This window comes from Chrysochloris asiatica, unplaced genomic scaffold (assembly GCF_000296735.1).
Source record: "Chrysochloris asiatica unplaced genomic scaffold, ChrAsi1.0 scaffold00335, whole genome shotgun sequence".
Lineage (NCBI taxonomy): Eukaryota > Metazoa > Chordata > Mammalia > Afrosoricida > Chrysochloridae > Chrysochloris > Chrysochloris asiatica.
The window spans coordinates 1,526,980-1,542,483 of record NW_006408853.1 but is presented as its reverse complement, the minus strand read 5'-3'; the positions used below and the strand labels follow the sequence as shown (position 1 = coordinate 1,542,483).

The 15,504-nt window shown below is 37.0% G+C and overlaps 1 protein-coding gene and 1 pseudogene across 1 annotated transcript in view; both read left to right on the top strand.

Moving 5' to 3' along the window:
* The window catches only part of CHD1 (chromodomain helicase DNA binding protein 1), a 132,478-nt gene that overhangs the window by 101,751 nt on the left and 15,223 nt on the right, over nt 1-15,504 (top strand). The window contains exons 26-30 of the mRNA XM_006875694.1: nt 3,465-3,603; nt 4,552-4,702; nt 5,880-6,002; nt 6,845-6,973; nt 8,037-8,177. Coding sequence (XP_006875756.1) covers nt 3,465-3,603; nt 4,552-4,702; nt 5,880-6,002; nt 6,845-6,973; nt 8,037-8,177 — 683 coding nt within the window. The remainder of the gene's footprint in view (nt 1-3,464; nt 3,604-4,551; nt 4,703-5,879; nt 6,003-6,844; nt 6,974-8,036; nt 8,178-15,504) is intronic.
* Nucleotides 12,821-15,170, top strand: LOC102837055 (annotated as a pseudogene).

The window sequence follows — 15,504 nt, the reverse complement described above, 5'->3', positions numbered from 1 at the left end:
TGCTGTATTAATTTGTTGAAAGACTTCATTGTGGCTTCCATTAACTCCTGGAACTTTGTTTTTCAACACTACCTTCAATGTAGCTTATACTTCGTCCTTTAGTACCATCAGTTCTTGATCATATGCTATGTCTTGAAATGGTCGAACATAAACTATTTTCTTCTTAGTACGGTGATTATGTGTATACCTTACATTTTCTTTGATGCTTTTTGCAACATTCAATATTTTGCCCTTGATGTTCTTCAGTATTTTAAGTGGAGATTAGAAATTTTCTTCAGTTCTTTCTGCTTGAAAAATTCTGAGTATGTTCTTCCCTTTGTTTTTCTAACTCCAGAACTTTGCACATTTCATTAAAATATTTTGTCTTTTCAAGCATCCCTTTGAAATTTTTTGTTATCCTTGACTTCCGTTTCTTCCATTTTTTTTTTTTTTTTTTTTAACATTTTTTTTTAACATTTCTATGCTGAAATCAAAGTTTCATAGTCTCTTCCGATGCCCATTTGGTCTTTTATTTCTTTTCTGTCTTTTTAATGACCTTTTGCTTTCTTCATGTATGATATTGATGCCTTCCCACAGCTATTCAGATCTTCTGTCACTAATGCTTAATGCATTAAATCTGCTCTTGATATATGTTCAAGGCCATTCTTTGGCTCCTGTGGACTTGTTTTAATTTTCTTCAGCTTCATCCTGAATTTACATTGCATGTTTGATGGTCTATTCCATAGTTGACTCCTGGCTTGTTTTGGCTGATGACATATATTTATCTTTTTAACCATCTAATATCACAGATATAGTTAATTGATTCCTGTGTATTCCATCTTATGGGGTCCATGTTTATAATCACCTGTTAAATGTTGTTTTAAAAAGGTGTTTGCAGTAAACAATTCATTGGTCTAGCAGAATTGTATCATGCCATCTCCAGAATCATATTTCTATCACCAACACCATATTTTCCAACTACTCGCCTGTCCTCTTTGTTTCCAACCTCTGCATTCCAATTACCAGTAATTATCAGTATATATTTGATTACATGTTTGATCAATTTAGACTAAAGAAGTTGGTCGTCATCATCGTCAGGTGCCATTGAGTTGGAACCGACTCATAGCGACCCCATGCACAGCAGAGCGAAACAATGTCTGATCCTGGGCCAACCTTACTACCGCTGCCACACTTAAGTCCATCAATGATGCCACCTGGCCAATCCATCTCGTTAGGGGACTTCCTCTTTTTCTCTGACCCTCCACCTTACCCAGCATGACATCCTTCTCCAGCAACTGTTTCCTCCGGACAATATGTCCAAAGTATGAGAGACGAAGCTTAGCCATCCTGGCCTCCAAGGAGCACTCTGGCTGCACTTCTTCCAAAACAGATCTATTGGTTCTTTTTGCAGTCCATGGCACTTTCAGTATTCTCCTCCAACTCCACAACTCAAAGGCATCAATTCTTCTACGATCTTCCTTATTCACTGTCCAGCTTTCGCATCCATATGAGGCTATTGAAAACATCATGGCTTGGGTCAGGCGCACCTTAGTCCTCAAGCTGACATCTTTGCTCTTCAACACTTTAAAAAGGTCTTGTGCAGCAGATTTACCTCATGCAATACGTCCTCTGATCTCTTGACTGCTGCTTCCACGAGTGTTGATAGTTGATCCAAGAAGAATGAAGTCCTTGACAACTTCAATCCTTTCTCCATTGATAAGAATGTTGTTTATTGGTCCAGTGGTGCGGATTTTTGTTTTCTTGACATTGAGATATAATCCATATGGAAGGCTGTGCTCTTTGATCTTCATAAGTAAATGTTTCAAGTCCTCTTCACTTTCAGCAAGCAAGGTTGTATCATCTGCGTATCGCAGGTGGTTAATGAGTCTTCCTCCAATCCTGATGCCACATTTTTCTTCATAGAACCCAGTTTCTCGTATTATTTGCTCAGCATTCAGGTTGAATATGGTAGCGTAGTGGTTACAAATTCGGCTGTGAACCGCAATGTCAGCAGTTCGAAACTACCAGCTTTTCCATGGGCAAAAGATGAGGCTTTCTGCTCCCGTAAATATTTACAGCCTCAGAAACCCTGTTCAGGGTCACTATGGGTTGGAACCCAGTTGTTGGCACTTAACAACAACAACATCACATGGAAGCCTGTACTTCTTAGCTCCATGCTGTTTTCTAGAAGAGCTGTGCAACTAGATCTGATTAGAATGAAATGTAAACAGAAATGATGCATATAACTTTTAGGCAGAGGCAGTGAGAAGCCTACTCACAATTTTTGTTTTTCTTCCCTTGTTGGTCATGGAAGAAGACTTCAAGTTGAGATGAAAAACTAAAAAACAATCCATTGAACTTAGCAGTCCAGTTATTATACAGTAATATATCTTACATTTAACTGTTGATCGTTCCAATGTTGTTGTTGTTGTTGTTATGTGCCATGGAGTCGGTTCTGACTCAGAGTGACCCTGTAAAGGGTTTTCAAGGCTGTAAATCTTTACAGGAGCAGAAAGCCTCATCTTTCTCCCGCAGAACAGTCGATTATTCTTATAGATGCTTTAGAAAACAAAGCAAGGCCATTCCTGGGTAATAAGAAATAGAGAAATTAATTGTATTGTTAAAAGCAATAGAATCTATCTTTAGAATCCCTGGTATATACTGGTTGGTGGGTAACGTCAAGAATTACTGTCGATAGTAGTGTTTTTAGTATAGATTATGGAAAGAAGACAGTATAACTAATATATATGCTTTGGGGAATAGTTACTTCATTATGCTTATTTCACAGTTCATCTATCTGAGTAAGGACATTCAGAAAAGATTTATACTCCAATACAATGACAAATCATAACTTCAACCCTTCTTTAGAGACTGATGGTACTATTAGGCTGATTTTAGCTTCTATATTATAATCACTAGTAAAACCCCAAACCTATTGTCTTCTAGGTCAGTCTTCTTGCAGGCGAACTGCCTCATCTTTCTTCCACAGTGCAACTAGTGGGCTTGAATCACTGACCTATCTATTAACAGCCCAGTGTTTAACCTACTGTTTCACTAAACAAAGAATCACTAGCATGTACTAGAAAATCAAGGAATGAAATCTAAGATTTGCCAAAAAGCCATCCTTTAATATAAATAATACGCTGCTGTTGTTAGGTGCCATCGAGTTGGTTCCTACTCACAGCTACCCTGTATAGGTTGGAAATCTTTTCAGGAGCAGAAAACCTCAACTTTTCTCATACATAGGTAATATAAACAGTGTTTATTAGCATGTATAATAACATCACTTTGAATTTTCTAGACGTAAACTCATCTGCTTCTGCGGAACATTGTGTGCCAGAACCAACTCAAGGGCACAACTAAGAACAGCAACTAAATACAGAGGTCCCTAGGAGTTTTGGTGTGGCAATGTTGAATAAACAAACAGACTAACAGTTTTATTTTCTACTTTTTAGTAGTTTTATTTTCTTTCATTCTTTCTTAAGGTGGTAGGCTTGGAAAAGTGAAGGGTCCAACATTCCGAATATCAGGTGTACAGGTGAATGCCAAGCTCGTCATCTCCCATGAAGAAGAGTTAATACCATTGCACAAGTCCATTCCTTCAGATCCAGAGGAAAGAAAGCAGTAAGTTATTTAGTTTCTCCAGTGTAAATCGCTTTTGTTGTTAAATAACTTTGTGAATGTTTGTTTTTTAACTTCTTAGAGTGATTTGGCAAAAATTTATAGAATGGATTGATTTTCCATTCAACAATTCATACACATTGTTTTTTGTGACATTCATTGTATTCCTCACAATGTAACAGCACTCTTTTTACTTCTTCCTTGTGATTACTGTTTTCCTTTATTCTTTCTTATCTTTTGTGCTTTAGCCCTAGGCACATGCTGTCCTTTTTATCTCATGGTGATTGTTCTAAGAAGTGTGTGCCTCTCCCTGGTGTTTCTGTTCACATTATAGGTTTATCATTTGCTGGAAGTTGAGCCACAGAGATGAATGAGTCCAGATCCAGGCTTGAAGGATATCTAAGAGCCATAGTCTCATGAGTTCTACCAGTTTGTATCAGACTTTCAAGCCTGGTCTTTTTTATTATTTTCACTTTTATTCCACATTTTTATCCCACTGTACCCAGAACCTACTATTGTGATTCCATTCAGAGTAGTTAGTGGTGGTAGCCAGGCACTCTCTTAATTCTTCTCTTCTCAGAGTCATGGAGGCTAGGGTTCACTAAAGCTCTTCGTCCTTTGGACAACTTACTTCTTCACTCTTTTCTTTGTTCTAGACAAGAGGAGACCAGTAGTTGTACCTTTTCATGGCCACTCAAAAGTTTTAAGATCCCAGTTTTACTCACCAAAGTAGGATGTAGAACATTGTCTTTGTGGACTATGTTATGTCAATAGACAGACATCAATCAGTGTCCCTCTATACTAGGATTTTAAAGTCCCAGGACCAGAAAAAAATGGGTTTTAAAAACAAAGCATAGTATTTTGAAGTCTAATCACTCAAATGTGTTTTTAAAAATTAATTTTTTAATAAGGTAATTAAACTTATTTGACAATGGTTATTAACTTTAATAGGTATAGTATCCCATGCCACACAAAGGCAGCTCATTTTGATATAGATTGGGGCAAAGAAGATGACTCCAATTTGTTAATTGGTATCTACGAATATGGATATGGAAGCTGGGAGATGATTAAAATGGATCCTGACCTCAGTTTAACACACAAGGTACTTTTATATACTTCTTAAATTCTGTTGATCACTTATGTTGAGTTCCATCTAACCTGATTTTTGCTTCTAAAGTATGTTAGAAATAAGCTAAAAGGCAACTAAGACTCTAGCAAGCTGGGTGGCCTTAACTTCTTTAGAAGCTGGTTTTCATGAATGGATGTGATTTAAATCATCTATGAGAATCACTTTACCTCTAAAACTATTATTTTTAGTATTAAGGCTTAATTTTTAAATTATAAAACAATGCTTAGGATTTTGGGTGATTTTGCTGCACTATGCTAGTTACAGAGTCCAGGGGTTAATGTACTAGACTGCAAAGTTGCTTTGAGCCACAAGGTTGGTGGTTCAAGCTCACCAGCTGCTCCTTGGAAACCCTATACTGGATTGCTGTGGGTCAGAACTGGCTCAATGGCACTTAACAACAACATACTCACATGAGGTCAGAATGCCTTAACTGTTCTCTACCTTGACCTTTCTATAAGGAGCTCTGTTAGTGTAGTGGTTACTAGTCACATTGCTGATCTCAAGGTCAGCAGTTTGAAATTACCAGTGGTTCTGCATGAGAAAGATTTCTAGCTTTAGAAATTCTGTATAAGGTCGCTGTGAGTTGGAACTGATGCCACAGCATATCACCACCACCACCACCATCATGCTAGTTGAAATAATTTCTTTGTCTAAATGGATAAAAACATTGGAGGAATTCCTTTGTTCTTTTAGTTATTTTTGTATATTGTTAGTTTCACTGACAATGAGAAACCATTAGTACTGAGACTGCCATGTACTACTATGAAGGTGTTGAAGGATTCCCTAGAGAAACATGAGATATATACATGTATGGAGAGAAAGAGATGTCCTTAAAAAGATACACTCATGTAAAATTCTCATTTTGAAAGGTACTAACATGAAGGGTTTTTTTAAAAATTTCTTTTTAGAATTCAGTCCTAGAAAAATTAAATATGTAGTTGTGCCATAGCAATTTTAAGTGTTTTTTTAAACACTTTTTTTAAAGTGGTTTTTTCTTAACACAGTATTTTTATTCATATAATTTTTTTATTATAACTTGTTAGTGATTTTTATATATTTATATAGAGAGACTTATGTTTTTAAATGGGCTAATAAGCATCTTTAGCTAATACATTTTTCATATTATTAATAACAATGAATTAATTTTCAGATTCTTCCAGATGATCCTGATAAAAAACCACAAGCAAAACAGTTGCAGACACGTGCAGACTACCTCATCAAATTACTTAGTAAAGATCTTGCAAGAAAAGAAGCTCAGAGACTTTCTGGTGCAGTAAGTTAAAATTTAGATGTTTGAGATCTGTGTGCTTTTCAAAAAGTCAAATAATTCCTAGTGTATTGAACACCCTAAGGTGTTAATATGAGTTTAAAAGTGTATTTCTCTCTGACTTAGTAGTTTTCAATAAATTATCTCAACGTACACTTTAAATACGTTGAGTCTTATCTTTCATAAGTTGAATTTTATACTTATCTGATATTTGGAGAAGGAATGGGAGAATATTTCGAATGTTTGATATTTAGAATGTGAGGTACTTTTGGAAAGGTCAAACCTGTAATAATGTTTAATTTGGAGCTTAAGGTGAGCATCAAAGGTCACTGAGCTTAATTATAAGGGAGGTTCCAAAAATGTACAGAAAAGACACTAAAAGGGAGATTGTTAGAAACTAAAGCTACTTTTAATAGTTTGCTGGTGTGACCATAATGTCAATAACTATGTAAATACCATTACAAAATAACTTTTAATGCTATCTCTGAGAGTATTGTATTTACTTGAAGGTGATACTAATCTGGGAGGACAAAAATTTGTATTTGTCTCTAATCTTTATTAAAGGAAGAACTAATCATAGTTAATCTTTATTCATATGAGCCTTATGTTTGATTCCTTACATTCTATCAACTTTGTATATTTTCCTAAAGTTGTGCGGTTTATTACCAGCAGACTAAAGAGTGAGTGAAAAACTAGGAGTTGTTCTAGCTTTTTCAGGTATTGTTGTTAAGTGCTGTTGAGTCAATTCTGACTATTACTCTACAGTGCCACACCAGGTCTCCTTTTTAGATATAATATTGATGAAAATTTTAAATAGAATTGGTTAAAATAAAAATGATTGTTTTTAGGGAGGTTCAAAGAGAAGAAAAGCAAGAGCTAAGAAGAATAAATCAATGAAGTCTATAAAAGTAAAAGAGGAAATAAAGAGTGATTCTTCTCCCATGCCTTCAGAAAAGTCTGATGATGACGATGATAAGGTAGGAATGTGTCTTAGGAAGCAGATTTTCCTATGGAAACGAAACTTGACATACTGTAGTAAACACTTTACATTGAAAACTTGAACTAAGACCTGAAGTTTGACTCTTATGTAGTAAAGCCTTTTTTTTTTTTTTTTAATGACTCTCATTATATTATTTGTATAGCAGAATTCTACCTGTCTGAAAGAAGTATTACATAATTACTATAGGACTAAAACAGCGGTTCTTCCTTTTTAAACATTTGCCAATTGCCTTTTATTTTAATAGAAATTTTGAGCCAGGTTTGTTTATCTTAATTTATAGGAAGATAAACATTACATGTATCATAAAATTAATGGATTCTAAGTTACTTATTTCATAATCTACATACATGGAATCCATAGTCATGCCAAGATAAAATTTAGTTTCCTTCAAAATTTGGTTAATAATATATTGGCCATACTTGGTCTTTCCAGGATGAGGTCACTTCTGTGAAACATCCAAACAAATTAAATCAGAAACAGTGAAGAAACACCTGAGCCAGATGTTTGTATAAAGAAGGAACCAGAAGAAAAAAGGGAAGCAAAAGAAAAAGAATAAAAAAGGATTTAAGAGGGAGATAAAGGAAAAAGAGGCTAATAAAGATATAGAAGAAGATTTTAAAGAAAAAAAAAGTAAAAGTTATGCTGATAGAAAAAGACATGAAAAAAAAAGAGGAAATTTTAGAATGTGAAAAAAAAACAACAACATATTTACTAAACAAATTATTTATCAGACCAAATTAGTCTTAATAACTCTGTACTTAATAGTTGATAGTGTGTGTTTAAGTATTAGGGAATAAAAATAACTGAACCCTTTTTTTTTTTTTTTTTTTTAATGTTATGACATTGGCATAACATTGCAGAGTAGCTTTTTACTTTGTTTTTCCTCAAAAAAATTGGGTGAAAAATAAAAAATTGTTAAGAGTATCTGGTTAAATAGGCACTTGAGAGTAAACAAGACAGTGATTTGTCTCTGTAATTTTTAATCTTTTTTTCTTTGTTGTTTTGGGTTTTTTTGTTTTATTTTACTTTTTTTAATTCAGTTGAGTGAGTGCAAGTCTGATAGCAAGGAACGATCAAAAAAATCTTCAGCATCAGATACTCCCGTTCATATCACTGCAATTGGTGAACCAGTTCCCATATCTGAAGAGTCTGAAGAATTGGATCAGAAGACATTTAGCATTGTAAGTAGTATTTTTTTTTTTAAATAATTTCTTTTAGAAGATTAGCACAAGCCTGGTTCCTATGAGTTGGACGTTAAAGATATCCCAGCTCTTCAACTTTTCCAACGTTACCACTCCATACATCATTGTTGTTATCAATCACCACTCCTCCCTTCCCTTAAGTCCCAGGGTTCTGCAACATGCTGCAGTGGCTCACACAATTGTGGAGACTGGCAAGTCCCAGTCTTTAGTTCAGAAGTCAGTATGGAAGAATCTTCTCACCCATGTAGTCTCAGGAAGAGCCGAGGAACCCAAATCGGCAGGTCAGATGACAGATTGTTGGTGCATGAGGCTGCAGGAACTGGTGAATCAAGGTCAGGTTGATGGATCAAAAGTCCCACGAACTAGAGGTCAGATGGGGAATGAGCCAGCTGCAAAATCCAGTCTTATAAGTTGGAGTCAGACTATGCCCCCCAAGGCACTGACGCTAAGGATACTGACTTTAGTCACAACCTATACTAAGGTAGGGACATTCTTATCCTTAGTTCCACTATAATCTTTCTAGTTGTTGCTGCTGTTAAATACCATCAGGTCAGTTCTGACCAATAGCGACCCTAGGTAGGGTTTCCGAGAAGTGGTTGGTGATCTTGAAATGCCAACCTTGCAGTTCAAATGGTTTTGCAGTCTGGCGCATTAACCCGCAGCGCCACACCAGGACTCTTAAGGGTAGTGATTTTAGTCACAACCTCTACTAAGGTAAGGGCATCTTTATCCTTAGTTCCACTGTAATCTTTCTCCTTAGTGTTCCACCTTAGTCTTTACTTCTTAGCAACTAATTTAAAAACGAGTCCATAATCACAAAGATGTTAAGTGATTTCTAGATGGTTCCAACTCATAGCGACTTTGTATAGAATTTATGCAGAGAAGCTGGTGAGTTTGAACATCCGGCCTTGTGGTTCAAACTGACTTTATAGTCAAGCACCATTCCAGAACTCCAATCACAGGCATAGAGGCTAGGATTTACAGTATATCTCAAATTCGAATAGAAAGGTAATAACAAATTATTAGCTGTCCTATAAATATTAATTCAGATGTCATTTTATTTATATTGCAGTTTCATCTTTTGGAGCTTATGGTTTTGAATATAATACTGTAATTCAGACTGATAAAAGCAATAGGTTTAAATTATGAATGTGTTTTAAATATTTAATCAACTTAGAAAAAACTTCTTTGAAAATTAGAGAGGTGTAAAGGAAATCCGTAAGAGTGAACTTACTTTGCATAGCTTCAGGATTTTAAACTTAAAATACCTGAAACTATTGTCTATATGTAATAATGCTGCTTATCTTTGGTAAAAGTTGTAAGTATATCTATCAAACAAAACTTGTGTGATTGATGTATTTATGTTGTTGTAGTTGTTAGGTGCCATTGAGTTGGTAATGACTCACAGTGACTATGCACACCAAAACAAAATAATGCTTGATCCTAGGCCAACCTCACTATTGTTGCCACAATTGAGTCCATCGATGCTGCCACTTGTCCAGTCTATCTCGTTAGGGGTCTTCCTCTTTTTCTCTGACCCTCCACCTTACCAAACATGATATCCTTCTCCAGTAAATGGTCCCTCCTGACAATATGTCTATCCCGAAGTATGAGAGACGAAGTTTGGCCATCTTGGCCTCCAAGTAGCACTGTGGGTGCACTTCTTCCAAAATGGATGTCTATTGGTTCTTTTGGCAGCCCATGGCACTTTCAATATTCTCCTCCAACACCATAACCCCAAAGCATCAATTCTTCTATGGTCTTCCTTTTTCACTGTCCAGCTTTTGCATGTATATGACGTTATTCAAAATACCATGGCTTGGGTCAGACGCACCTTAGTCTTCAAGCTGACATCTTTGCTCTTCAACGCTTTAAAAAGGTGCTGTGCAGTAGATTTCCCTAATGCAATACACCATTTGATTTCTTGACTGCTGCTTTCATGAGTGTTGATAGTTGATCCAAGAAGAATGAAGTCCTTGACAACTTCAGTCTTTTCTCTTTTGATAGGAATGTTGTTTATTGGTCCAGTGGTGAGGATTTTTGTTTTCTTGACATTGAGATGTAATCCATACTGAAGGCTGTTCTTTGATCTTCTCATCAGTAAATGTTTTCAGTCCTCTTCACTTTCAGCAAGCAAGGTTGTATCATCTGCACATGGCAGGTTGTTAATAAGTCTTCCTCCAAACCGGATACCACGTTTTTCTTCATATAACCCAACTTCTCAGATTATTTGCTCAGCATACAAGTTGAATAAGTATGGGGAAAGAATACAACGCTGTCAAACACCTTTCCTAATTTTAAACCATTCAGTGTTCCCATTTTCTGCTTGAATAACTGCCTCTTGGTCCAGGTACAGATTCCTCATGAGCACAATTAAGTGTTCTGGAATACTCATACTTCACAATGTTGTCCATAGTTTTTCATGATCCACACAGTCGAAAGCCTTTGCATAGTTAATAAATCTGCCAAGATCTATCAGACGTCAGCAATGATATCCCTCATTCCATGGCCTCGTCTGAATCTGGCTTGAACCTCTGGAAGTTCTCTGTCAATGTATGCTAGCAGCCGTTTCTCTATAATTTTTAGTAAAACTTTACTTTCATGGGATATCAAAGAGATTGTCAGATGATTTTCACATTCCGTTGGGTCACCTCTCTTTGGAATGGGCACAAATATGGATCTCTTCCAATCAGTCAGCCAGTTAGTGATCTTCCAAATTTCTTGACAGAGATGAGTGAGTGCCTCCTGTGCCGCCTCACTTTTCTTGAAAGATTTCAATTTTTATTCCATCAGTTTCCGGTGCCTTCTTCTTTGCCATTTCCTTCAGTGCACATTGGACTTCCTCCTTCAGGATCATTGGCTCTTGATCATATGCTACCACTTGAAACAGTTGAGCATTAACCATTTCCTTTTGTACAGTGACTCTGTGTATTGCTTCCATCTTCTCTGGATGCTTTCTACATCATTCAGTAATTTGCTCAGAGAATCTCTTTCAATAATGAAAGTCAAGGCTTGAATTTTTTCTTCAGTTCTCCCAGCTTGATAAATGCTGAGCTTGTTCTTCCTTTTTGGTTTTCTGATTCCAGATCTTTGCACGTTTTGTGGTAATATTTGACTTTATCTTCTCGAGCTGATCTTTGAAATTATCTTTTCAGCTCTGGGAACTCCTCATTTCTTCCATTTGCTTTAGCATCTCTATGCTGGAGAGCAAGTTTCAGTGTCTCTTCTGATAGCCATTTTGACCTTTTCCTTCTTTTTTGTCTTCGCAGTGACTTTTTGCTTTCTTCATGTGTGATGTTCTTGATGTAATCTCAACTCTCTTCTAGTCTTTGGTCCTTAGTGTTTAATGTATCAAGTCTATTCTTCAGATGATCTTTCAATTCAGGTGGGATATATTTAAGGTCATATTTTGGTTTTCTTATGATGGACTTGTTTTCATAATCCTCAGCTTCAGTTTGAATTTGCATTATGAGTAATTGATGGTATGTTCCACAGTCTGCCCTTGGCTTTGTTTTCACTGATGATGTGAGCTTTTCCATGGTCTCTTTCTGCAGATATAGTCATTTTGATTTCTTTGTATTCCATCTGGTGAGGTCCATGTGTATAATCATCTCTTATGCTGTGTAAAGAATATATTTGAAATGAACAAATCATTGATTTTTCAGAATTCCATCATGCGTTCTCCAGCATCATTTCTATCACCAAGGCCATATTTTCCAACTATGGATCCTTCCTCTTTGCTCCCAATCCTTGCATTCCAATCACCAGTAATGATCAGTACATCTTGATTTCATGTTTGATCGATTTCAGATTGAAGAAGTTGGTGGAATTCTACTATTTCATCCTCACTGGCTTTAGTGGTTGGTGTGTAAATTTGAATAATAGTGGTATTAATTGGGCTTTCCTGTAAGTTCATGGATATTATCCTATCACAGACAGCATTGTACCTCATGATCTGGTGACGTGAATGCAACACCATACCTCTTAAATTGGTCATTTCTGGCATAGGAAACCATGTGGTTGTCAGATGCAAAATGTCCAATACCAGTCCATTTAAGCTCACTAGTGCCTAAGATATCGAGGTTTATGCATTCCATTTCATTTTTGACAACTTCCAATTTTCCCAGATTCGTACTTCGTACCTTCTGTGTTCCGATTTTCAGTGGATGTTTACAGCTGTTTCTCTTTATTTTGAGTTGTGCCCCATCAGGAAATGAAGATCCCGCGGGATTTTTCTTCCCACAGGCTTACTCCATTTTCTTCATCGTGGTCAACTCTACTTTGAGGAGGCAGCTCTTCTCCAGTCACATTTTGAGTGCCTTCCAACAGGAGGGCCTCATTTTCCGGCACTATATCTGACAGTGTTTCTCTGCTATTCATAAGGTTTTCAGTGACTAAATATTCTAAAGTAGTTCGTCACTCCTTCTTCCTAGTCTGTCTTCATCTGGAAGCTCATTTGAAACCTGTCCACCATGGGTGACCTTGCTTGTATTTAAAATACCTGTGGCCTAGATTTCAGAATCAGCAATTCACAAGCCACCACAGTAGGACAAACTAACAGATGAGTGGTGGATATATTTATAGTGACCAACAAAAATAGCTGCATATATAACCAAACGCTCATGGGAATTGATTCCTTGATTTTTGGAGGTTTAGGGTTATTGTTTCATGGGCTATCCCAGTTTATTGGCCTAATAATATGTGTTTAGTGCTTGTGTTCTACATACTAGTTCATTGCATAGTGCCTGGGTTTATAAAAGATTACAAATTGACATACAAGGCATGGCAATTGGTCTACTCAGCTGGAGCAATAGAGAAACAGTGTGAAGGGTGAGTTGGGAATAGGAGGAAGATACGCAATGTATGACTATCTCCAAAATCAACTGCCTCCTTTGTCAAAGAACAGAAGAATGGTGCTCAGCTCCTAGTACAGAACATTTTGGTACAATATGCTATAAAACTCTGATCAAAGGGTAGAAAATGCAGAGCAGGATTGCATGTTTTCATGGAATCTGGACTTGGATATGATAGCAGCATAGGTCATATTGGTCAGTTTGCTTTTTCCCAGAGGTTTAGAAAAATACAGGTCTAGCGAATATCTCGTTATATTGATTTTGATAACTCTTGCCAGTATTTTTTTATTCTATAAAAATTCTGGCTCTTTAAACATTTTACTCTGCATTGGAATTCACATAAGGCATTAAATTTTATTCTGGACTGCCTTCATTGCTGTCTTCACTGTAGCACAGGGCCAGGATTGCTGGTGGGAGAAGACACGGGTGCCGCCGGCGGTCCCCAGGAAGCTCAAGACTGTGAAAGGGAAGCGGTTGCTGTGTATGTTACTACTGGTTATTGTAACTATCATTCAAGCTCATGATGGACACGATGATGATGTGATTGCTATTGAGGATGACTTTAATGATATAATTGCAGCTGTAGAAGATTCCAAATCCAAACGAGATACCAGTACTCCTCCATCTCTAAAGGTTGTCTATAAAGCTCCAGTTCCAGCAGGGGAAGTGTATTTTACTGATTCCTTTGACAGAGGAACTCTGTCAGGGTCAATTTTTTCAAAAGCTAAGACAAATGATACTTGATGAAATTGCCGAATATGATAGAAAGTGGGAGGTAGGTGAGATGGAGACAAAGCTTTCAGATGACAAAGGACTTGTATTGATACCTCTGACCAAGAATCATGGCATCTCTCCTAAACTGAATGTGACCATCTTATTTGACACCAAGTGTCTCATTGTTCAGTAGGTAATTTTCCAAGTGTAATAGAATGTAGTGGTGCCTACGTGAAACTGCTTTCTTAAACTCCAGAACTCAACCTAGTTCAGTTCCATGAGAAGACACAGTATACAATTATGCTTGGTCCAGATAAATGTTGAGAGAACTATAAATTGCACTTCATCTTCTGACATATAAACCCCAAAACAGGTGTGTATGTAGGAAAACATGCTAAGAGGCCAGATGCAGATCTGAAGACCTGTTTTACTGATAAGATAATGTATCTTTACACATTAATCTTGACTCCAGATAATAATTTTGAGGTATTAGTTGACCAGTCTATTGTAAACAGTAGAAATCTGCTGAGTGACGTGACTCCTTCTATAAATGCTTCACATGAAATTGAAGACCCAGAAGACTGAAAGCCTGAGGACTGGGATGAGAGACCAAAAATAACAGATCCAGATGCTGTGAAGCCATATGACTGGGATGAAGATGTTCTTACTAAGATTCCAGATAAGGAGGCCGCAAAACCTGAAGAAGGCTAGTTAGACAGTGAGTCAGAATATGTACCTGACCCACATGCTGAGAAGCCAGGGGATTGGGATGGAGATATTGTCAAGCCTAAATGTGAGTTGGCTTCTGGGTATGGTGTCTGGCAACAACTTATGATCAACAACCCCAATTATAAGGGTAAATTTACAATCCTAACTACTAGGCAATCTGGAAACCCAGGAAAATAACAAATCTTGATTTCTTTGACGATCTGAAACCTTTTAATGCTGTTGGTTTAGAGCTATGGTACATGACCTCTGACATTTTTTTCAACAACTTTATCATTTGTGACAATTGAAGAATAGTTAATGATTGAGTCAATGATGGATGGGGCCTGAAGAAAGCTGCTGATGGGGCAGATGATCGAGGCAGGCGAGTAACACCCATGGCTTTGGGTGGTCTACATTCTGACTGTGTTTCTTGTTATCCTCTTCTACTGCTCTGGAAGGAAACAGTCCAGTCCTGTGGACTACAAAAAGACTGATGCTCCTCAACCAGATGCAAAGGAGAGGAGGAAGAGGAGGATAAGAAAAGGACACAGGAGATGAGGAGAAAAACTTGAGAAGAAACAGAAAAGTGATGCTGAAGAAGGTGATGGTGGCACTGCTAATCAAAAGGAGGAAGAAAAAAAACGACGCAGAAAAGGATGAAATTTTGAACATATCACCAAGAAATGGAAAGCTTTGAAGCAAGTGAAACAATCTTATGAAATGGATCTGTGATTTCCTCTCCCTTCTCCTTCCCCTGCAAGTGTGGCCATCCTTGGACAGGACCTGGCTGGCACACCTGGTTGAAACTCAGAGAACCTCAAGACATCAAGATCAGCAGGTTCCAGTTGAACACTAGCCCATGTCATTTTGAACATCTAGCAGTAAACAATTGTAGTGTGACATAAGGGACCCTGTTGTAGAAAGAAAGTGTTTAGCATATGGTTGTGAAGTATAACATGACGCAACTAATTTGTGTTTTTTGTTTCTGAATATCTTTGGTTTTTAAAATAGAATGATAGTACTTTGTCGAT